This window comes from Bactrocera oleae, chromosome 3 (genome assembly GCF_042242935.1).
Source record: "Bactrocera oleae isolate idBacOlea1 chromosome 3, idBacOlea1, whole genome shotgun sequence".
Classification (NCBI taxonomy): domain Eukaryota; kingdom Metazoa; phylum Arthropoda; class Insecta; order Diptera; family Tephritidae; genus Bactrocera; species Bactrocera oleae.
In genome coordinates, this window is record NC_091537.1 from 24,177,984 (window position 1) to 24,204,167 (window position 26,184).

General features: G+C 36.3%; 1 protein-coding gene across 2 annotated transcripts in view; it reads right to left on the minus strand.

The window, feature by feature from the left end:
• Positions 1–2,794: 2,794 nt before the first annotated feature.
• Positions 2,795–26,184, minus strand: part of LOC106621726 (MAP/microtubule affinity-regulating kinase 4) — a 60,709-nt gene continuing 37,319 nt past the window's right edge. Inside the window, exons 1-7 of one of the 2 annotated variants that reach the window (XM_036373701.2) lie at positions 17,262–17,502; positions 10,392–10,491; positions 9,750–9,861; positions 8,704–8,860; positions 8,277–8,385; positions 5,769–6,011; positions 2,795–4,605 (exon numbers count right to left, since the gene is read on the minus strand). In XM_036373701.2, the coding sequence (XP_036229594.2) occupies positions 3,821–4,605; positions 5,769–6,011; positions 8,277–8,385; positions 8,704–8,860; positions 9,750–9,805 (1,350 nt within the window). In that variant the 5' untranslated portion in view covers positions 9,806–9,861; positions 10,392–10,491; positions 17,262–17,502 and the 3' untranslated portion in view covers positions 2,795–3,820. Of the gene's footprint in view, positions 4,606–5,768; positions 6,012–8,276; positions 8,386–8,703; positions 8,861–9,749; positions 9,862–10,391; positions 10,492–17,261; positions 17,503–26,184 lie in introns of those variants that run through there. The other variant, XM_036373727.2, reaches the window with a different exon arrangement.

Consider the following 26,184-nt stretch of genomic DNA (forward strand, 5'->3'; position numbering starts at 1 on the left):
CAATAAACACTGTTTATTTGAATTCTTTATATCAAAGAACAGTTTATTTTAACTAAATATTTAGACGTAAAAGGACGAAATAATGTATTTTTCAGAGTTGAACAAAATGTAGTTTTTGAGGTCTGATCATGTAACATTATATAATCTGAAACGGTATGTAGAAGGTAAAGAACAATCAACCCTTTTATAACAGTTTGAACTGTGGCTGTCTGTGCGCCGCTTGTACATCTTTTCAATTGGCTTTTCTATTGAAAGACACTTTGATCAAGCTCAGGAAATGAAGCCAATTGTTTTTCGTTATGTACGTTAGCGCCAATTCTAAATTTAAAGTGAAGTCGGGTTCTTCTTCATTTTGTCTTTCCAAGGTAGTGGAGACCTTCTGCTTTACTATTACGAATGTGTTCGCCTCTTATTTATTTATACTCGTATCAGTATCAGATTAGGTTATATTCGCAATCATTTGGATAAATTTTCGAATAATTTAGAAAATTATACTGAGAAACAGAGAGAGCGGTCCCACTTGAATCTAAAAGTGCTAGAAGAAACGTATCAAGGTTGATGGGATCATGTCATTATGGCAGATTATTGCTGATCTTTATAAAGGAAAAGCTCATAAAAGTCGTTTAACTGAGATATAGCATACATTTTATAAATGTTTCTCTCTGTTTACTTCGATGTATCATTAATTTTCAACACAACGCTGATTTTATAAATATATCTGTTATTTTATTTCACGTTTCCTGATTTTGGTAATGTAAAATGAAAATAAAGATTTACAAATATATTTTGCAAAACTATTGATCGTGTCATGAATTATGAGCACAAATATAGTATATAAATAATCGATATCATATTTAGGACAATAAAACCATTGTAGACCTGTGTAAATTTTTATTTCGGAGCGCAAAGTGTTTCAATAAAGTTTTTAATATATTGTATTATTGAAATTTCACCGATACCGATTTCGTACATGGCATATATTCGTAGGCATAGCAATCAAATGCTGCTTGTTTGTGTTTCACTTGTAACCGGCAATCGTTGGAGGGCATTTTGTGAGCATGTTGACTGACAACTGCGGGAGTTACGAGTTAGTGCATGGTGCGTAAAATCGAGAGGTTTCACTATCATATAAGCACTTATAGGCCCACATCAGTACATTTTCATATATAACATACCAACGCCAAGTAGTGACTGGCATCTTTTATTCTTTGCCATGACACGCACACACTACCGCCCGTTGATCTAGGCTTCGGTAATCAGGTGACCCACCTGACCTGGTGTGCAGTGAAGCCAACTAGGCCACGGGAAGTCAAATTCAAAGTTAATGATGTTTGGCAGATTTCCGTAAACGTGTAGTCATTTCCATTTGATTTCATTGCCCGTGGCAGCTTTTTCCCGCAAAGTATTGGACATTCAACGCACGTCTGCCAATGGCCCTTCTACATATCTTGCGTGTCAGTATTATACATGTCTGGCCGCTTTTTTGTCTTCGCTTGCTTTCCCTATTTTGGCTGGTCTTTTGATTGTTGCCATCAACACAACACTTCTGTAGCGGAGGTTGAATACGGCATAAGGCTGGTGTAAATGAGCTCGACATTCATTGCTCCCACTTAAGTAAACATATTTCGTGGTAGAGCATGGGCACTCACACAAGTAAGCATTTCTCTTCGTCGTAAGTGCTGGCGCTGTTGCTGTCATTCCATTTGATGGAGTGTTGTCTATTTGTGCAATCATAAGGCCCACCTCCAAGGCAAATATCTTTGGTTAATATGATTCGAATGTGTGTGGAATGTTTAATTCAAATGACGTGCGAGGTAAACTAGAAAGATACAAACTGATTTATAATAATTTATAAGTTATATTTTGATTAAATCTATCGCCTTAACAGCAATAAATAAATAGAAAATAAAGTAGTTTCTATTTAGGTTTCAACTGACCAGCGCCGACTTTTGGTAAAAAATCGAGCCCTATATAGTCTCTTACCCTCATTAATACATATGACCCAATTTGAAGTCTATAGCTTACTCAAATAAGGAGGTAAATTTGTAGCCATATTGAAATATTTAAATTTTTTGAGAACATGCTAACTTTGTGCAAGATTTATTTCTCTCCTTTGAAAGTAAAAGTAAAAATACATTATTTTTATAATAAATACTAAAAAGTCAACCACAAAGGCGATAATGTAGGTTAGGTTAGGTATTAGGGCTGACACTTGATAAACCCATCATAGATCCCTTGAGAAGATTATATTCGATAGAAGTTAGTTCACCTCTAATACTATGAGATCAAAAATATTTAAATCATAGTGTTGCGCAAGCTGGGCAGTCCACAAAAAATGATGATGCTAAGATGATTCAGTCTCACTTAATTCCAGAACGGCACTATGAAGGATGGTTCTGTTGGCCGAAGGCAAGTTTGGATACGGGGTAGTGTGTTAAAACTTGGTTGTAGAATTTTGTTTGAGTCAAACAAAAATAACAATTACTTACATGATCCTTTCGGTCCAAGTCATTGGTATAGCATATGTCTGGGTTCTTGTTTAGCCCAACTTAATAGCAGTCTCACACGCGTTACATTATTTGTTTTGTATCGATATATTTGTGAATTCCTGAACTTTTCATAGGAAACTACGTGGGCGTAGTAAAATAAAGATCAGATGAAAACTCTAGAAAAGCCTTTCGCAATTATCTCCTAATGAGAAGGCATACTTACTCATTTTTTTTTAATTTTTACAGAGCCTCAAAAAACACTATTTTTATCCCTTTTTGAAAAAACAAATATGCCAAATCCAATATTATTTTTAAGACTCTCGTCATTTATTTATTAGACTGAATTACATTCAAAATCGACATAACGAACATAGTTAAACGATATACAATAGTTATTTATGAAACTAAGTTCTGTTAAACGTTTATAAAGGTATGTAAATGACTCCATGGGAGACAATTCAAATATGCAAAATGCTTGCTGCCTTTTTCGTTTTATTATATATATATATATTTTTTTTTTTTAATGGATTTTCGACACAAATTTGTGACTAAAAATGGACCAACAGTTTCAGTTTAAAAGATTCTTGGTTTTCTTTTTATAATATTTACTTGCCACAGTTCATAACTAAAATACAACATTTTTGACATTTAACACTAAGTTTTTATAAATTATAAAATTACAAAATATAACGAACTTAACACATTCGCGTGTGTGTCTAATATTATTAATAATAAATATGTATGTATATATGTGTTATGCTTCTTATTTCGAGTGTAACGTATAACTAGTCTATATGAACATACACTTTTCTTGCTGTTCAAATAGAGCGAGTACATTCAGCTAACGATTATTTATCAATTTGACTATTATTTACGTGTTTATTACATTATAACTACCGCTATGAAATTCGACTAATGTATTATATAACTTCGTTTCACTCCATTTTTTTCTGCGAAGTGGGATTATTGAGTAGTCATTTCCGAGATCAGCGATTAAAATCACTACTTACACGTATACACAGTTTTAACGCAACTACACTTACATACGTATGTATGTAACACATGTCAATATACTTGTACGCGTAGTAATTTGTCGCTTGTCACGTGTCAGACACACGTCACGTGACAAACACGATGCAACTGATTAATATCTACTACTACATAGACAGAACCATATGGGCTGATACGAGAGAGCGAGAGATATATATATATAGCTAGAGAGAAAATGAGAGAGACAAGGAGTTTATGGAAGATTGTGAGTAGCACAAGTAATATTTTTGTGTAGTGGAAGTGAGAGAGAGAAAGCGGTCAACGCATGCACTTTGTACGCTTTAAAGTATGCAGCATGAGCGTTCAATTTTCTTCTCTATCTTTGGCATCTCTTGTAGCGCCAGCTCGACATGCTTTCGCGCCAACCACGACTGCTTTTGCAGGCGATTCACAATAATTCGATACGTGCCGATTATATCACTACGTGGACCATTTTGTATGGCCGCACGCAACATTTCGGAGTTGACGCCCAGCTCGTCGAGCAGCTGACGCGCCTCGTATTCTAGCGGTTTCACCAATGTCAAATCATCGGTATTTGTTGGCAGCATGATAAAATCTCCCGTCTCAACATCGTAGTTTTTGAAAAGCGAACAATCAATGGCCACATCTGCATTCCATTGACGATTCTCACAACCGTTACCGTTGGCCAATTGTCGCTCCTTCTCCAATTCCATTGGGCTGACTTTCTTCTTTAGCGTACCGCAGAAGAATGAACGTTTTGGCGTGTTTGGCTTTGATGGTTCCTTCGAGAGTTCGTTGGGTAGATCACGATTGATTTCGATCGGATGTAAAAAATTATCGACGAATACGCCGTCATTTTTGCGTGTATTCATATTAATAGGCGGCTTATTGGTCACCTCCATATAGCGTTCGCGCAATGAATACGATTTGCGCATGCGTCGTGACTTTGAACGCACCCAGAAACCGGAACGTTTGACGGGCTTCGTACGTAAATTGATCTCATATTGCATGAGTTCGGCGCTGAGTTTTGGATAGCAAACGAATTGACTGGTGAGCATATCGTCAATAGTGGGACGACGTGCGGGGATGTGTATAAGGATGCGTTCTGAAAGTAGAGCAATAAAAATATGGTTATTAAAGAATACAAAATTTTAGTTGTATAATTACTTCAGCAAAGTTAAATAGATATAAAAGTGGCTCAATGCAAAGGCACATAACAACACCAATTCTACATTAAGGAGAGCTTTGACTTAAACGTTGATCCTTCATCAATAATAGTAAAAATACTAATATTAAGAACTGGCTTCAGAATCCAATTAGTTTGAAGTTACCCCCAAAATGTAGCGAAGAGATTGCCCTAGCAGTTAAGCAGTTAGAAAATGCTATACAGTCGGAGTTCTCATGATAAAAGAATTTTAAACAAGGCAACTAAGGATTAAAGAGTATCTAAGCAACTTAGAATATTATACCATGAAGAAAATATGTCCTACGCCACGAGATACTGTTCCAAAAGGTGGGGTAGCTATTTACCAAAATACTTACTAATATTATCACTGCGAATATTGATTAATTTATTTTTATTAATTAAAATTTTATTAAATTCCTTATTTTCATTTGCCATTAAAAAAGTTGTATCCTCAATATTATTATTTTTAAATCACCTGCTGTCTCTTCAGCTGATTTGTTCGCCTTGAGATATGCGAAAATACGCCTGAAAGTATGCAAACATTTTGGGCATACTTTGTGATCGTGTTAGGTTTATTTTCGTTACGGAATTTCTGGACTGATTATGCAATAGCTAAAAAAATCTGTTCAGATAACATTTGCATTAACAACCGAGAAATTTGCTTTAGTTTTCTTTTCTAGTTCTTCTACATAGATTTTAAGTGTAATAACTAAGATCTGTAGCAAATAAAATTGTTGTATAATATTGTACATTGGCTAATATGATTGTAGTTCAGTCTATTCTGCCATTGATTATACAAGTATATAATATAAATATAGAGGCTTGGGAGCGATAATATCCAGAATAACAAAACTTGAGCGTTTCATACTGATCAGTCGAGTTTTTCATAAGATCATGTAGACTAGTACGTTCTCTGCTTTTACGACGGTGTGCAACGGCTAGATATCTTCAAGTTATTTAACGGATAAGCTTGTCGATGGTTTAAATTTTAAGAGCCGCAAACTATGTATAAAATATTTTTACATAAATTTGAAAATATTTCTTAAAAATAATCTCTATTTTTACCTTTTATAAATACTTACGGATAAGTCTTATGCATGGCAGACTCAATTGTCCGGGCAGCAGATAGTCACCTTTCAATATCGCCGCTTTCAGGCCGGGTATTGTGGGCGCTCGAAATGGCATATTACCGACAACCATAAAATAAAGCAAAATACCAAGCGCCCAAATATCCACCGGCGCGCCGACATAGTGATCATCGGAGAACAGTTCAGGAGCAGCATACGGGGGAGAACCACAAAATGTGTCCAGCTTCTGATTGGCACCTACACATGTGAGGTTAAAAAATAAAATAATTAGAAAAATCAAAAACTCGCACATACTTTTAGAAATAGGACGATACAAACATAAACGCATTATTTTTTATACTGTTACTTTATAATTTTACTGGTGATGCTTGGCTAAACTATATGTACTAAATCTGTCGTTTCCACTACATTTTGCCGCAAACGTAGTGTCTTCTTTCAGCTCAACAAAGTGCTCTTGTGTTTTGAACTAACTTCCTGATGAGCTGATGACAAGTGCCAGCAAATGAGTAGTGTATAATTACAAAGTTATTCAGGTAAGTGGTATGTAGTGCAAACACGTCAGCGTACCCAAGGCAAGATATATTCAATTGCCATCCGTATATTTATAAGGCGAAGGTGGCATACATTAAGTTTTAAACTGTGGTCTCCAATAATTGAGAAAAGTGAAGTTTGTCCAGATAATTGATTGACTGCTGACAGTTAGACGAATCAACAAAAACTCTTGGTGAGAATAGTGTATAATTATTATGTCCATTAATTCGGTAATTCATAATTACACCGGATTTTTTCTATACGTGTGGTTTTTAATACGGCGATACTTCTTTTAGAGTCGGTCTTTTTGACAGCTGTTACTTGATTTATACTCAGTTTGATTCGCCATTTCATAATGAACAGACTTACTCCGGAACAACGTTTGCAAATAGCACATACTTGTTAATAATAATGGTTCCGTTCGGGTTAAACATCGCGCCAATATTCGATCGACATAATCACTCAGCAGAGAAGGTAATTCGAGCAACCATGAATTGATTTTGCACCACGTTTACTCTAGTGGATAATACCCATAATCAGAGTCAGTGTACAGTGTAATACCGTGCGTACCGAAGACGCTATTGCTGCTATGGAGCAAAGTACCGAAGAAGACCCAAATAAGTCCATTTGCCAACGCATGCAACAATTGGATCTGTGCCCATCCACTTCATTGAAGATTTTGCGAAAGGATCTTGGTTTGCGGGCTTACAAAATCTAACTCGCGTAAGGATTGAAGCCGAATGATCATCAAGTGAGTTGCACGTTCGGTGAATGGGCCAAAATGAGATGACCACCGATCCTGAAACTCACTTTTGGTTGTATGGGTACGGTAATAAATAAAATTGGCGCATTTGGAGTGATGCTAATGCAAAATACATTGTTGAGACGCAGTAACATCCTCAAAAAGTCTCTGTTTGTTGTGCTCTATGGGCAGAGATAATTTCATATTTCTTCAAAAATGAAGCCGTCCATGATGTTACAGTCAAAAGGGAACGTGTTATAGCCATGATTATTGACTTTTTCGTGTCTGTATTGGAGGATGTTAATGTGGACGACTTATGCTTCAAACAAAATGGCGCTACATACCATACAACCAACCATACAATCAGTTTTAGAAAGAAACTTTGGAAACTCGCGTGGTGGACCTATGGCGTGGTTTCCAAGATTGTGCGATTAAACACCGCTGAGCTGTTTTTGTGGCGTTATGTAAAGTCGCTTGTCTACGCAGATAAGCCCAAGACGATTGACGCCTTGGAAGATAACAACCGGCGTGCTATTGCTGACATACAGCTCCAATTGCTGCAAAAAGTTGTCGATAATTTCACCTCTCGATTGGGATTTATTCGAGCCACAAGCGGCGGTCACTTTCCCGAAATCGTTTTTCAGAACATAATGGCAAACACTTATAATAAGGCTAAATTCTGGCCATAACATTAAATGGTATGCGTTTTATTTTTTTAAAAAACAACATGTCGAAAAAACACCCTATAAAATATTAGAGCTGTTCATGAATGTATAAGTTCGAAGAGACGGGTTAAATAACAAATATACCACAGTGTAACTACTCTAGTATTTCTGGGGTACTTAATTCGCAAAAAACCGCACTTTATTCAAAAGTAGTCTGGCGGCTAAATATGCTCAGGACCAAGCTATAACGTTGCGATTGCAATATCCTTCATGGTGATTGTATACAATACAAATCTTCCAACCGACTACCATTATTTGGCTCAAAATTTTTTTAATAATGTTGTGAATATTTCATTTGCTCATAACTTAAAACAAATAAACCGCGTTCTAGGTACATGAATTATTTGCAACAACAAAACTTTCTGAAGCATTTTTAAGAACTGAAATATTTCTCGCATTTCTCATAAATTTGCCCTCGCCATTTAAAGCGCCTTTGTTGAAACAAATTTTAATTTTTTACACTCACCAACAAACAAACACCACAAGCACACCATTGTCACTCACCATTGATAAGTTGTGTACTAAAACCGAAATCAGCCAGTTTCAAGCGATCCTCTGATAGCAGTAGCACATTTTCAGCCTTAATATCGCGATGCACAAAGCCCAAGCTGTGCTGTAATTTATCACCAAACGCCAGGCGTAGATGGAGGTAGCGAGAAAACATGCAAAAACAAAAATAAAAACAAAATATATGTAAGTAAGCAGCAGCGGGAGAAGAGTAGAAGGTAAACTGGGCAATAAGTACAGTGTCAGAAAACACAAATCGCAATTTAATGGACAACTGGTCACCACTATGGCCACATGGCCGAGTGCTCCCATAAGTGTGTCCTTTCGTATTGCCGCCGGCTGGTCGTCGCTGTCTGACTGCTTTCTGGCAGACTTCTGAATGCCTGCACACACATAAAGTAAAATATAATTGCCAGCTGCTTACCATGTGTTTTACGGCTAACAACAGCTGCTTGTACAAGGGCGCAGCGTGTATCTCCCGCAGCGGGCCACCCTGGGCGATGTGATTGTAGAGCTCGCCGCCGCGTATCCACTCGGTGACAAGATATACACGTCCCAATGTCTCCACCACTTCGAAAAGCCTGCGTCAGAGATAAAAGCGGAAAATAGAGAAATAAATGAAACTTATACAACAAGCACTCGTTTGCTCTATACTTATGTATATGCATATATAAAAGCTGATGCAGTGAAGAGCAGAACGACAGGTTAAAAGCGGGAGGAAGCAGCAAAGTGGCAGAGTCAACGTCAGATTTTTATGCCACTTTGCCGTTACGTCGTTATTTTTTTTCACTCGGTTTTTAAAAGCAAATGCATTTTACGCTGTTCCTTGCGAAGTAATGTATTCATATATGATTACATGTATCTACACTATACACTCTCATATGAGTATAGACTCTTTTTCAAATTCTGTCAAATAAGTAACGTTTTTTTTGAAACAGTTGATTGAGGTCCGTATTGCGAAATTGCTCAGCGGGGATGCACAGAAAAATTTTTAATTGTAGCACAAACGACTTTGGCTCCATGAACGTGTGTTTAATTTCGAGATTTCCATAGATTAGATTGGAACCTTGCAACAGCTTCAGATGACAATGCCCTTCACTCTATACTCATTGAAAGCATGTTCTTTAACGAATTTTAATTTATTAAGAATACCGTATTCATTGCTCAATCTTTGCAAAGTAACAATTGTTCTGCTCGGAGAACATTTTCTGTATTTTTTACGGAGTGTACTATATAAAATGCCGACCACCTTGCAGCATTTTGCGACATGTCATTTTTTTCCAAATCTGTACCATATTTCAATTTCAAATCACTTAATATAAACATATTTCATCATGTGACACAAAAGACAAGTTACTTATTTGACAGAGTATACGTGCACAAATATACACCGATTTGCATGAGTTTCATAGAGCTTGTTTACCCCTTTTTTTGCAGTATCCGTCCATTTCCCCCCGCTTCACCCCTTACCTTAAAATATTGGGATGATGCACGCATTCGAGCGTCGCTATTTCACTGGAGAGCATACGCAACGCTTTTGCATCCAAGCCACCACGGTCAACTACTTTGATAGCCACTTTGTCTGCAAGGAAAAAAGAAATAAAAAAATAAGGCAAATCAAAGTGAATAAGAATAAAAGAGTGGAAAGACACACAAAGTCAGAATTGAGTCAGTTTTTTCTCGGCTGAGCCTTGAACAACAACCGATTGTACTGGCTTTGGCATTTACATGAATGGTACTCGACTTAATGGATATATGATTTGAGCGACTATGGACTAGCGACCATTTTTATGTGGATCACAGTGAAACTTCGAAACATGTCACCATTGAAATGTTCGGTGAACTTTGTGTAGTGTGCATTTTCTAATATTACAATAATTGGTTTTGTTGTAAGACAAAGTCGTAATACTTCTTTAAGCATCATCTCTTTTTTAAGCGAGCGACAAAAAAATACTCGTTAAATAATTCACTTCAGTAATCGTAGTAAATGAAAAATCGATGTTACCAGTATTGTAAAATCTTTTAATGGTGATTTTATCAGAGTTTTACGTTTTTTGCATACTCGCCTACAAAAGAAGGCACAAAACTATTATCGCAAATACGAGCGCTTACCGCGTGTTAGTTGGTGTACAGCTAATTTGACTTTGGAAAAGTTGCCACGTCCAATATCGCCGCAAAATCTGTAAAGACCGATGCGCCGGCCGATGGTTACCTAAAAGATAAAATAAGATTGAATTAATGGTATGACTAAAATGTGATAAAAAAATATATTTGTATTGCCCTGACAAATTATACATCGGATCTTCATCAGCTTTCGAGAGTTGGCTGGACACTACTTTATGATGCTAATAAGGAACTGAAAGTCGTATAAGAAACCTAATTGAAATTATTCCGAAATTTTTCTCAAAAATCATTTTTTATCTATTCCTGAAAATGTTAGATATTTAGTGCCTCAGATCTAGAGGATAGGTTATCTAAAATTACGTTATATTTTCTACATCGGAATCTTTTGCAATATTTTTAATTTGTACACAGGACGTTTTAAAATTATTTGTTCGTTTTAAAAATTTTTTGTTTTAATTTTTTTTTTTTAATTTTTTGGCAAAATAAATAATATCTCAATAATGTGTTCAGTCGATTGGAGCAAAACTGACGAAGTTATAGCTATTTTTATCCCTGTATTATGAACGTGCTACATCAGAATATTTGCATTTCAAAGCTTTAAAGCGTTTCCCCACAACTCACGTTTTCATACTTGGTGCCTCTCATAACTTCAGAGCTATTGTACCGATCGTTTTGGCATTTTTAAAACTATTTCTACACATAACGTAAGAGGTAATTCTGGAATTTTCAAAATTATCAATAGTTTTCATTTTACAATAATAAATGAAACGATTTTTCGCAAATTCTCAAAAAAAGAAAAGGTAATATTTCGTAAAACCCCCAGTTTTAGCTAGACAAAGCGATTATTTAACGAAGGGTATATTAAGTCTGCCACGAAGCTTGTAACAACCAGAAGGAGGCGTCGAAGATCATATAAAATATATATAGTATATAAATGATCAGCATAACAAGCTGAGTCGATTTAGCCATGTCCGTCTGTATTTCCGTCCGCCTGTATATATAATACGTAAACTAGTCCCTCAGTTTTCGAGATATCTGTTTGAAATTTTCCACAAATCTTTACCTTTTCAAGAAGGTACACATTTGTCGGTACCGCCGATATCGGAGCAATGTAGCATATAGCTACCAAATAAACTGAACGTTCAGAATCAAGTGCTTGTATGGGAAACTTTTTTATTTGTGAAGGGTATACTAGTGCAACTGAAATTAACGGTATTCCATATTTTTGTTTCAGATGATCTAGAACCAAGTTATAAGAGGCACCGGAATTGTATTTTTTCCGAGATCAGAGAGAGTATCGTAGAATGTTCTCCAAATGTCATACTATATAGTACTACTGGTTTTTAAAAAGGATTTTTAATTATAAAAAAATGGGCCTCGTTTTACACGAATTCACCCGACTCTCCCAAAAGGCTTTTTGATAAATGTTATGTGACTAAGCGCAAGTTTGAATAATAATAATGAAACTCAAATATATATGGAGATCTATCAAATATAATTAAACTAAAAAAGACTTTGAGCGGCTTCATACCTTTATAGAAATAGTGGTAACGATGACGTAAATCGTAGCTCTATGTGCTTTCCGCAATAGCAAGTATCTTTTTGGATGGAAGAATAAGAGATAAGGGGTTAGTATTAACCCCCATATTACTTAGCAAATTAGTTCTGGCTTCCTATCCTGGAGGTTTTCAAGTCAATAGCAGCTACAGGCAATAAAGAAAGTGCGAGTCGTTGCAAGGACCAGCTGTCAAATAAATTGTATTTTGTTGATTTTGCGAAAAGGTGGAAAACTAACGGCGAAACGTATATTAATGCAGATTACAGATATTTGTAAAATCTTAAAACTTGTATAAGCATTAAAATGCATATGTAAGTACAATAATATCAGTTTAGGAATCAAAATGAGTGTTGTGACTTTTGACAAGTGTACGCTGCTAAAAACTAATTTATTTTATTTATTTTAATTTGTAGACTTATTAAACCAACAAGAGATACGGATTGCCTTAAACTCTACATAGTAACTAAGTTAATTTACTTGTTAATATAAATACATGCTATGCACATATCTGAAACATTTTGTAATTGCTAATTTCATGCAACAAAGCTGCATGCAACAAACCTTAATACCCATGAGCTTACATGAACGCTTTTTATTCAATTGCATGCAACCCTACACATGTACCAGTATATGCAGTTTATACATATGCATATATCGTGACTTTAACGCCATGGGTTACTTATTAACGGTATCTAATAATTATTGATTATCACCTACGCTTGCTAAGTGAAATTCACATGAGTATTTTAAACATACACATTATATAAACATCAAGTATATAGTATGCACATACCAAAATAATTTTATACATGTTTGCAATGTGGGCATAAAGGAATTGAATTTCACAACACTCATACGCCCTGGCTTCAAATGCTCCCTGTGTCAAAGCGTTGCTATGTCGCTTGTGTTTCTTACCCTCAGCCTTCTGCTGTTGACAACTTTAAAATGTCATATACTTGACACGTCATTTGAGTTTTCATATGCTGCAGGCGGAAGGGTATTTGCAAGTTAATCAGGAGATTTCAAGGGATAAACTTTCGTTATTTCCGGGTTTTTTGTACCAAGCTGTTCTGTCTCTAATATATACTTGTAATACATTTACGAAGGAGAGTATATATAGGATATACAAAAAACTCTCAAAGAGCTCTAAACACTATGGTATTATTATCTTCACTTTTATCAATTATTGCTACGCGTATTAAATTAAAGTGAACAAGTGGAATGTGTCGTTTCTTAAACTAACTTCTTATGGGATTTTGCCTACTGCATGAATTACTTGTAGATTATTGTTTTGGAGTTTACTTGCTTTACAGGTACTTCTTTACATGAATATTTACTTTACCATCACACTGCAGTTGTTGCTTTCGAAGGTTATCGGAGATTTGAAAGCCTAAAGCCAAGTGTTGCCAATTTATCCAACACCTTTGCCACTGAACTGATATTACTTATTGCCTTGTTCCTGGCTTTAACAAACTGTTACTGCGGCTTTACCTTTCTTTGTTCTATTTCCGTTGCTAGAGCTTTAATTGCTTCAGTCGCCATTTGCATGCATGGAACGAATTTGTGCGCTTGGTAAGGCTTATTAGGCCACCAGTCCTGCACGAAGGCAAAGATGGAAAAGAACAAAGTAAGCTTCCATATATAAGGGGTACAAACTGACGAACATGCCAACATTGTTGTTTAAGTACACATCATACGAACATTACCGTTATAACAATATTTGCACAAGTCGGTACACACTTATTCCAATAGAGGAAATTATACGTTTTTGATTATTAAATCTAAACGCCTCAGTGATTGCGTGCCGAGTGGGCGCCTAGTAACAGCCAAACGCTCAACCGATATTAGCCCTCATCCACCCTGTTGTGTCTGTGCTTTGAGCAAAGTTCTTACACTTCAACGCTCAGCATTTATTACCAAGGCAATTTGACAGCATGCTTTATTGCTGTTCCTATGCATTTTCGTCTATTGTTTTTGTAATTTCATAGCTTTGGCTTAACACCTTTGGGTCATGACTGTTCGACTGGTGTAATCGCCATCTTAAATGCATGCATGGATATGTTTTATGTGGGGGAACAGCGCACACAATTTGATGGCAAGGTCGGTGAGAAATGCGATTGTAATTCTTCCTGTAATTTTGAGTTTGAAACATTATTCCCGTTGTGATATACACGGAAAACATACCGTTTCTTCTATATTACAATGCTGAACATTTTTTGAACAGAAATAATATATACAATAATAATTTTTATAATCATTTAAAATCTTTCCGGCTTATGTAGATAATATTGCTTGAAAAATACCGTCAACTATAAATAAGTAAGCAAACTATAAACACTTTAAAGTCTTTTACATATTATAAACTATTATATTTTCAAGGACTTTAAGTAGCATTTTACAAAAAAAAAAGATAAGATTTTTAATAGTCTAAAAGGGCGGAATTGCAGTTTTAGTATATCTTGATATCTCGCATTTTAAATTATGTAAGAAATGAATATGGAACTGGAATATGGTTAGACCTACTTATCAATACGATATCAATGTTAAACAAATCAGACCAAAATTCTATTACTTTTAAGAATTATTCATGAAAACAGCGAAATATGTCAAATTGTTTTATTTGAGTATGAAATATTACGAAAGTAATATGTGACATATCATGTGACCACCTTAATTTTTTTCTGGCAAAATGTCTGGAATCTAGTTTTGTAGATACCGACTAAAAAGACCTCATTAAAAAATTAAGCATTGAAACTTCCATTGCAAAAGATATGTTCAAAACAAGAAAAAAAGGCAACTTCGGTTGTACCGAAGCTAGAATACCCTTCTCAAGTACAAATGATGCCATACAAAGACTTGATTCTGATCGTTCAGTTTGTATGGCAGCTATATGGTACAGTGGCCCGATCTGAATAATTTCTTGGGAGGTTGTACCGCTGCAATAAGCCATGAGCAATAAGCCGTGCCAAATTTCGTTAAGATACGTCTCCAAATAAAAAAGTTTTCCACATAAGGACTCGATTCGGATCGTTCAGTTTGTATGGCAGCTAATGCTATAGTTGTCGGCTATTGGCGGTTCCAACAAATAAGCAGCTGCTTAGTGAGAAAATATCGTGTGCGAAATTTCAGATCGATATCTCAAAAAGTGAATAACTAGCTAAATTTTTACTATGATTCTACATATATATTATATAACTTATTCAACATTGGAAGACCAACACCGCGGCGCGGCACTATGTATGTACATATGTACCATCCGCAAGAGTTTCAAATTTGGAGATCCTATGAATTCCTTTAATAATGTTAATATTTTCATAATTGTCTGTCTTATTTTTGAACTTAATGGCTTTTAATTTATTCTAAAATTGAAGAGATTTCAGTGAAAAGCATAAAACTTTACCTTCAACCATACTGAACACAGTAAAACTCGTTCATATAGAATAAATTATTATTGATTTTACACCAAAGCCGATTACCGTTACACGTGGACATAATTTGCAAAGCTTTTCTTATTTTTCGGTCCACTGTTTCTGCCTTCATTATGAATATATTGCTTCACTTTTGCTGCTTTATAGCATTCCGACAATTACGGCAATTGGATTTCGGTACAATAAAAATAAATACAAAAACATTTGCAAGCGCATTTTGTAATTCTCCTCACTAAGTACTTGCACTGTGTGGAAAAGCCTTACAAGTTCGACGAGCTTGACCGTTTCGACGTTCAAGTCCAAAGCTGTCGATGCGCCGCTATTTGTGGGGTTTGTCGGCATTGCGGGTTTAACGCACTTTCCTATATATTCGCGCCTAAGTATAGTCTATTAGGTTCATAGACCTCTTTTCTTGCCGCATACCGTTGCGGGAGTGTGTATTAAGAAAATATAACGGTATAAATGAGAATTGCGCAATCGACCACAAGATATTGCCACATGTGCTTTTAGGTATTCGATACATGCGTTTATCGGCCCACGATATGAAAACTTAGAATTCCTTTATGTATATTAAGTATATGTCATAATCTGAATTAATGGATAGTATTTTTAATGGAATACATGTATTATATTCTCTGTAGGGAAACGGGTAGAAGTTCCGTTGGCTTCTTGTGGTTCACTACTGGACTGTTGGGTCTCAGGCCAAATCAGAAAGCGTTGGTAAACTACCAGCAGCTGTGCAATCGCATAGTCCTTATGGCCCAGGAGGTCTTTAAGCAAGGGTCACCTTTCAATGTTTGTAGGAGTTCTACCTTGACACTGCCCGGTCGAGATTCCTGTAGTTAGATTAAATATCTTACCGGACGCCAGTATGGATGTATGGAAGAAGATGAGAATCTCAACACTTCTTTATTAAATGTCCCGCCTTTGTCAGACCAAGGCAAAAACACCTCGTATGTCATACTTTTAGACATCTAGGTGAAATAGGGGAAATATAAATAAAAAGCTTAAGCAGATTTGTGTTAAGTTCAGAGCGCTTTTGGCAATAGCTGAGATCCAACTACAGGAGTTTTTTCGGTGAGCTTCACAAAGGACTGTACACGTCAGTCTAACTATGATCTCCCGCTATGCTGAGGGATCAGTCATCTTACTTAACCTAATCTATTGTTTTGTAATAAAAATTTGATTTTAATAAAAATTTGATTTTTTTATTAAAATAAAAGTTTCAAGTTTCCATCAAACTGGTTCAAGATTAAGACAGGAACTTTTTAAAGAGACAACACCGTTTACACTTTTAAATATTATAAACTTTTCACTCAAGTTGATCCAAGAAACTAAAATTTTTACGCAACAAATTTATATTGAATCAGTTTGCTGAAGTCAGATTAATGGAATAAAAGTAACATGAAAAGCGGGGGAGAAAATCAACAACGTGTTAAAATTCAGAAGAGAAACACCGACTTGAGTACTTTAGTTTCTTGGTGAGTCATTGTTACGGGATCTACTTATACTTATTGGCAGAAAAACTTCAATATTAGAGTAATTTGTTAGCTCTTCATATTTAAATTCGCTATGGATCCAGAATTTTAGTCTTTATCTAATACATAAGAAGGCATTTAATTGTATTTCAATTGAAGTATTTGAAGAGAGATGACTTATTACTTTTTCTAGTACCACATCCTTCTGAAAATGTTTCGTTATTAATGACTTGAACATAATGTTGTTTAACCCCGCCTAACAACTTATTGAATATAAAACTTAACGCAATTGAGTGCTCCTAATTTATGTGTACCTTGTATTTCCTTATCCCATTTCTTTTAACAATTTTCGCTATTTATTTTAATTTCCCTCCTCATTGAGGTGCATAATTACCTCGTGTCCGCATCTTGGATCGCACTGCAGCGCTTTCGTTAGCCGCTGGTAGGGCGGTGTGGCGGGTGGACAGGGCGGCGGCACTAGCACTGACTCGTGATAATCACCGGTGGTATCCACGACTGCTGTTTTGTTGATGGCACCTTTTACACCGAAATACACAATGTCGTAACAAGAAACAAAGCAAAGTGCTAATACACCGTCAGTCGATGCGTTGGTTTGCGTTGAGTGAAAAAACGACGTTCCTCAACGGATAAACGCTAAGCTGGCGTGGGATAATATCAAACAAGATACTAATCGTTCGAAGGAATTCGGTGTGGGCAGAGAAGGTTGCCGTGTGTCCGCGGCGGATGTTCTTGGTTGCTGACAATCGCCTGTTGACTCTCCTAATGTTGTTGTTGATTTTGTTGTTTAATGTAGTTGTTATGGCTTTCTTTATTGCTGGCGCTATTTGCGCTATTTTCCGCCCTAATTTGTTTCTATTTTCCTTTGTTGTCGCTTGTTTGTTGACTCACAATATTTTGACTATTTTTTATGAGAAAAGTTGCTATTTTCCGTGTTATTGACAGTTTCGTCGTGGAACTCCTATGTATAATGGTTAATTTCAATTTGGCCCAACATCTTTCATGTTGCATTCAATTTTCCGCTACAACATCAGCGCATATCTTACTTAGTTCCTTTTTTACTTGATGGGTTGAACGTATTACAAAACGGAGTAGCTGTACAGTACAGAGATGCAGGTTCCTCCACAGGTTTTCTTTTGTGGCACTTTAGTTTGAACACTCGTTTTGAGCTGAAATTAAATGAAATTATATGAAGTTCTTTGCAAAAAAAGATTTTGGTAGATATGTGTAGGTAAGGACTGTATATTACTCTGACGTATTAGATGTAACTGGAACCTAAGTCGAGCATAACATAGTTAATACATTCAGCTTGCGAATTTTCGATATTGAACTTTTGGAGACTAATTATCTTTTTTTTGGGAAGGACTGATTAGGTTAGGTGATTATGGTAACCATTTTTATGAAATTTTATCTTATATTTTTGTTTTTTTGGTTCAAGACAAGGTTTAAATATACCAGAGATTTTTCCGTAGTATATAAATAAAAATTTCCTAAATTTAGGAAATCATTACTTGTATGTATGATACCATTTTCGGAGAAAATCATATGGTACAACATGCATGTGTGAGTTGGTATCAATATGACAGGGCAAGCGTACATCCTAAATTTACATAAAGACCACAATTTATCTCTGCTAGTTGATCTATTTTTAGTTACACTCTACACTTGATGTCTCTTCAACAACTCACACCCACGCTGGTGTTCAGCTTGTCTTCCTAGAAACACCAGTAAATATTTTACGCTAAAAAACAACAACAAAATTTCAATAGATGATAGTTAGATGGTCGCTGGAGAAAATACATTTTATTTTTTACAAAATTATAAATAATAAAATCAGATTTATGTGGCTCACATAAATTATTCTAACGAGCGCAATTCATAACCATAACAGATGCTTTGCTTACACCGTAAAGCGTGAGTGTGTAAACTGCATCCGTTAACTCTCTTTTCTTTGCGCTTGCTTGACACTCACGTTGTAGTATTCTTAGAGACATAAAATATACTTACTCGCCTTACATCATAAGTGATGGGGAAATATTACACCATAGCCTCATTATACTCTCGCAACATGTTGCAACAGAGAATATAATGTTTTGCTCCCCTAACGGTTGTTCGAATCACCCTAACTAATTAAGACATATATGGAATTATATATGTATTATACAAATTATAAGGATGACAAGACGACCGTCCATCAGTCTGTGAAAGCGATAACTTGAGTAAATATTGAGATATCATGATGAACACATGTTCCTTGGCACCCAAGCCGGTTGGTAAGGGGCGTAATCGGAAAAGTGCAACGCCTACAAAATGCGACTAAACTAAAACTTATAAAGTGCCATAACTAAGCTCCACATTATGATTGAAAACTGCTATTTAGTACAACGATTCGCTTTGGGTAGGGTCCTCTGTGGTTTGAAAAATTTTGAAAAAGTGGTCGGCGCTCCGCCCTTTAATAGGTTAAATATACATTTTCGCTCAGGTCAAATATTTTTGGTATCTCCTAATACAGTGTGAAAATGGGGGAAATCGGATTAAACCACGCCCACTCCCCATGTTTCGATTATGTTGACAACTATTAAAAGTGCGATAATCCACTATATAAATGCGTCAGAAACATTAAATTTTACACCCAAGATGGTATGAGCGGGCTTCATACCGAATATGTGAACCTCAGTGGCTGACTTAATGTCGCTCAATCTGTGAGATATATTATTGAAATTCGGAGATACTCTTTTCCTGATAATAATGCATCCTCGTGTCAAAATTAGATAAAGTTGGGTCGATAAATGGTTTTCGAACTTCCAGTTAACTATATATACATATATATATACAATATATCGGCCAATCTGCAAGGTTTCTTAATGAAACTTATAGAGCATCTTTTTCTGGGTACAATATGTCGTAATGCCAAGCCCTAGCCTAGCTATCTATGATCTGTAATATATTTAAATAATAGACTAACCATGATTGTAATCCTTTCACCCTTTCGTCGAATTATGAATGTTAAATACCGAATTTATTTCTCTAGCTTTGATCTTTGCGAGAATATATATAATGTTACCTCTACAACCACTTTTAGCACACTTGAATTCTGTGCTTTCCTCTTGAACTAAAGCGTTCTTAATATTTCGGTAGGGTACTGTATGTCTCTGCTTATAAAGGCACCCAAGCGTAAAAGTTCGCATAAAATCCTAAAAATGTGTATGTAATTATATTAAAGGGTTAAACTTCAACAATAAACGCTTCCTAATAGGAAGCTTACCAAATTAGCTTGATGTGTGCTTGTGTGCTCATATATAGATATTTAAGTGCCTTTGAGAGGACGGAAAAGATTTCCAAGGCCTGCCAGAACATTTTAGAGATTATTTTTTACAATTGACTGAGCATTAAAAACATTTGCATATTATTCTACCAAAATTGGTTGGTTGCAAGTAATACAACATACATACATACGTTTTTTATTGAGAAAGTAAATTAAATTAAATTCTGGTCCAACAAGGCAAATAAAGGGAAGGCTAATCTGATCTGCATAGTCATGTAGGAAATTAATCATGCCATATTAGTATGTTCAAGGAATTTGAGTAGTAAAGAAGATTATGTGAGTACACAGGTATGAGTTTGTAGAGACTACCTCGCTTTGGCGGTAAGTAATTAAAGAATTATAAGGAGAGAGATGTTAGATGGCATAGAGATGGTTAGTTTGTGGCATTATGTCTAGATAAGTCTGTAAATTTAAATGCATATTTGTCTGACATACTACCTTATTTAGAACGCCAGTTTATTTATATTTTTTGTCTAATTTTGCGATAGTTGGTCTGCCTAGGAGGCCATTCACGAAGAGAGCGTGGAACATTATCGGTGAGCTTTAGAAATGCCCTCTTAATATGCCTGGGATGTGTTTTTGGTTCAAGCAGGCGCTCATATATCAATTTCGCTGAAAAAACAGATGTCGCTGAAAGGCAAAGAGATAAGATAGAAATTTTCTCACTTTCCGAAGTGCGATAAATATGATTTTTGTCAATTGCAGCTTCAAAAATATAACCGTATTTATATTTATACCATATTTTTGCATCCACTTTCATCAGTTGTAAACAAGTTGCATTACGTAAAAACACTCAATTTATTTTTTAACAAATACCAGCTATACTATGCGAGTGTATTGAAGTATGCTCTCAAAGCAAAAATAAACTCTGAAGTGACCCACTTTAATTGTATCGATTTGACATCATTTGTTTCGTAAATCGTTACAGTTAATTTCGTACAGTTTCAACGGCATTTTATTTTTTTGTTTCTCCTCTTAGCCGAAAGAATAAATTTTTCAATTTGGCCTAAATTTTTGTGAATAAAAAATTTAAATAAAGACACTTGCCTTCAATAAACTTATACTCATACTACATACATATATACACATCCCGAATTTTGTGCTACAGCATTTAAATGAAATAACTTTTGGTAAACCTCTCCAAATTCAATAAAGTGCCGAAGCAGAAATAATATTAAGAACAAGAAAAAAAGTTAACTTCCGTTGCACCGAAGCTATAATACCCCTCACAAATACAAACGGTTTCTTAGAAGAACTTGATTTCGATTGTTCAGTGTGTATGGCAGTTATAGGTTTTAGTGGTCCGATAATGGTCATTCCGATAAATGAGCAGATTCTTGGTGGGGAAATGAACAGGTGCAAAATTTAAGATCGATAGCTTAAAAACTGAGGGACTAGTTTGTATATATACAGACAGACAGACGGACATGACTAAACCAACTCAGCTCATCATGCTCATTATTTATGTGTATATTCTATAGGGTATCCGATGTTTCCTTCTGTGTGTTACAAACCCAGTGGCAAACTTAATATACCCTGTTCAGGGTATAATTAAATCATAGGCAAAAATAAATAACTGAACATTGCTAAAGAGTTTCCAGAATTAGTTATTTAAAATTAAATCAAGCCTAAAGAACTGAGATAATTGTAATGAATTTTCTTAGTATCCAAAAATAAAAATCCTACATAAAAGCGCACATTCGCTAAACTCAATACTAGTACTAATAGCCAAACTTATTTTCAATATCAATTTCAAGCAAATGCTTATAGAGCTCAGTCCAAGCACTCATGCACATTTTAATCTTTTCTAATATCAGCTCCATTTAAGCACTTAAACGAATTTTCTTTCTGTTTGTCATTTGCCGTTTCGCATATTTTATGCGGCTTCGTCGCTTTCACTGCGACAATAACAAGAAAAAATTTACTCTCATCAAATCTTGGCCCTATACTTACAAGCTTTTATATGTTAGTCAGCCACAAGTAAGTTTACTGTAGAGTAGATATTCACTATCACAAAAAAGTAAACCTGTATGTTTTCATTTCATTCATGATTTTCATGATTCAGTTCATATACAGATTCTCCTAATAAAATCCTACATATAATCAATAATAGCTAATAATTATTGATCCTAATGAAAATGATATTTAATTGTGTCAGATATATTTTCTATTTTATAGACCTTTTTTGGAGTTCCTAGACCAATGTTATAAGCTTAGTAATTCTTGAATTATAGAGCAGAAGCTAATTGTTATCCAATATAACTATTATTTTGCACTTGGTGGAACTTTAGATATAACAAGAAAAAACGTTAACTTCGGTTGCACCGAATCTATAATACCATTCACAGAACTTGATTCCGATGGTTAAATTTGTATGCCAGCTTTATGATATAGTAGTCTGAACATTCGGAGAATACATTGTTGCCTTAGACAATAACTCATGCCTACTTTCGTGAAGATATCTCGTCAAATGAAAGAGTTTCCCACACAAGTACTTGATTTCGATTGTTCAGTTTGTACGGCAGCTATATGCAATAGTGGTCCAGTTCCAGAAATTTGGCATGATTTATTGCATAAGACAATAGTGCAATCTCCGGAAAAAAAATGTTAATATCGGATCGTTATAACATATAGCTTTCATTCAAACTACACGAACCAGATCAAGTTCTTGTAAGGAATTTTTTCTATATATGAAGGGTATTAAAGTTTCGGGACAACCGTTAACGCTTTTCCTTGTTTTTATACTCTTGCAACTTGTTGCTACAGAGTATAATAGTTTTGTTCACCTAACGTTTGTTTGTATCACCTAAAACTAATCGAGATAGATATAGAGTTATATATATAATATATTATTGATCAGGATGAAGAGACGAGTTGAAATCCGGTTGACTGCCTGTCCGTCCGCCCGTAAAACTGTAACTTGAGTAAAAATTTAGATATATTTATGAAACTTGGTACGCATTTTTCTTGGTACCGTAAGACGGTTGGTATTGCAGCTGGGCGTAACCGACCACTGCCACGCCCACAAAAAGCTATTAATCAAAAACAAATAAATTGCCATAACTAAGCTCTAAGATACAAGAATGTTATTTTCTATACAGTATCACCATAGGGAGAGGCACCTGCAGTTATAATTTTTTTTAAAGTAGGAGTGGTCCCGCCCCTAATGGGTTTAATGTGCATATCTCCTAAACCGCTAAAGCTACAATAACAAAATTCACTGAGAGCAAGCATTTTTAGTACCTCTGTCGACAGTGTGAAAATGGGGGAAATCTGGTGGCAATTTCGAACACTCCCATATAACGGTACTGTTAAAAACTACTAAAAGCGCTATAAATCAAGCACTAAATATGCCAGAGACATTAAATTTTATCTCTGGGATGGTATGAGATGACATTTTAGGAAACGCGTTCCAAATTATACAGTGGGCGTGGCACCGCCCATTTTTAGGTGAAAACCCGTATCTTGGGATCTGCTTAACCGATTTCAACCAAATTCCTGTATATGTATAATTGAAATTCATATAATAAAATAAATAAATTAAACTCTCGGTAATACTATGTTTTTGTGTCAAAAATTGGTTGAATCTATCAATACTTCCTTTAATATAAAATTTTGTCAACACCTGAAGTAATTTCCGGGGCTTCGATCCTTGCAAGTTCCGAGAGTATTAGAATGTTTGGTTATACTCGAACTTAGAATTTCCTTATTTGTTATTTTGTGCCAATTGTAACACCTCGGCGTTTACGATATTCCTGATCCCATCACATTTAAGAAGTATATTATGTACTTTTCACAATGACCCTGCCAACATATAAGGGAGCCCGGATCTTCACCAAAAAATCCAAAGGGAGCTAGTTGCTGCCATAAAAGAGCAGCGTTTGCAACGAGCTCGGCAACAATCAGCAAGAGGACGGGAGCATAGCTTGGTCGCGTAGATAAGGCAGGCACAAGGAAGGGGGCAGAAGCTAAGGCTGGCCCCAAGACAGTAGTAGCGCCGGAGGCAGCCAGGCCCAAACCCTGTAGTCAAAGCACGACTGAGAAGCGGGGGGAGATGTCAAAGGGGCTGCTGCTGGAAGTGCATCTACCAGAGAGTGGGTACATTCAATATTCAGGAACCGGCAAAGGCAAGGTATGCGGAGAGACGACGCGCCGCATACCTATTGTGGTTAGTGGAGTTACAACCGGCACCCAAAGAGGAGCTAACCCAGGAGCTCCTAGCATCAATTGACTGCGCGAGGGCGGTCATACCTAATTTAAGCTGGAACCTCCAGTAAAGGCAGCAAAGCGTCAGAGGTCAGCTGAAGAGGCTAAGCCGTCAGCCAAACAACCGAAAACAAAGGGCGTGACGCCCGCAAAATCATTTGCAGAAGTGGCACGGAACCGAATTGTCATTGGCGTTCTGGATGAGGGGGACCCCGAAGGAAGAATCCCCAGAGCCCAATGGGAATGGCTGCACTGACAAATGTGGCGCTGGAAGTGCTAATAAGCAATCCAGGTCCGCCACCGTCATGCACAGATGCCCGCTGGTACCAGGGCCAGATTAAAATGATTGCATGTGATGAGAGATCGGTCGCACTATACAAAGCTGCTATAACCAAGGTAGGGGAGGTATACCCAGACGCAAAACTGATGCTGGTGTCGTGCTATATGCCGTACGAGGAGAAGTTGGTTCCCCCTCTGATGGTAAAAGAGGAGCATGATCATACTTGGATGCGACTCAAACGCGCATCACACAGTCTGGGGCAGATGTCAGCGACAGAGGTGAGTGTCTCTTCAATTACCTACTAGGCACTAAGCTACTGTTGTGTAATAAGGGAAGTACGCCAACATTTATTACAAGAAACCGACAAGAAGTACTGGATATCACACTTGTGTCGGAAGTACTATTTGACAGGGTAACCCAATGGAGAGTCCTCGAAGAACATTCCTTTTCGGATCACCGATATATTGAATGTATATTAGAAGAAAGGGCCGATAGAGGCATGGACTTCAGGAATCATAGGAAAACGAACTGGCAGGTGCACATGTAAGAGCTAAAAAAACGTATCCCTATGATTACGCCGTTTCAGCCAAATAGTAAGGAGGATCTCGACATCCTCGCTGATCAATTCACTGAATCTTGCCGGCAAGCGTTAGAAGTGACTTGTCCAATAACACGAAGTAGAGGTAGAATTAGGCCACCCTGGTGGTCTCTCGAACTTAAAAAGTTACAGAAAGAATGCAGAAAGCAGTTCAATTTAGCTAAGCAGTCCCAAGGCGAGTCAGCCTGGGATTATTACTACAACCTCCTTAGGTCCTACAAGAAGAAAGTTAGGAGAGCAAAAAGAAATTCTTGGAAATCTTTTTGTAATGATATCGAGAATACGGCGGAAGCGTCGCGACTAGGACCAGATGGTCTATTCCCGGCTCAATTACAGCAGTCGCACAATTACATAATGGATTGGCTAGTTACTATTCTTAACGTCGCTGCAATTAAACTATATCCCTTCGCTTTGGAGGGAAGTCAAGGTAATATACATACCTAAGGCAGGCAAAAGCTCGCATATAAATCCAAAGGACTTTAGACCTATTAGTCTCTCCTCGTTCCTTCTAAAAACGTTGGAAAGGCTAATAGAACTACATATAAGAAACAAACTAAAACCAGACAAGTTGGCTGGTTCACAACATGCGTATTCTAAAGGAAAATCCACAGAAACAGCGCTGAGCTCTGCTGTGGTGGAGATTGAAAAATATCTAGAAGTTAAAGAATACACTCTAATTGCCTTCTTAGATATAGAAGGAGCCTTCAATAACATCCAGCCTAGGGCCATACTGAGCGCGCTTAAGGATCTGTACATCTCTGAACCTCTCAGAAAATTAATTGAACAAATGCTCACGAGCAGGTCAATAATTTCAAAGCTGGGAGCGTCAACGATGTGCACATCCATCCAAAGGGGTACACCCCAAGGAGGCGTTTTATCCCCACTTCTCT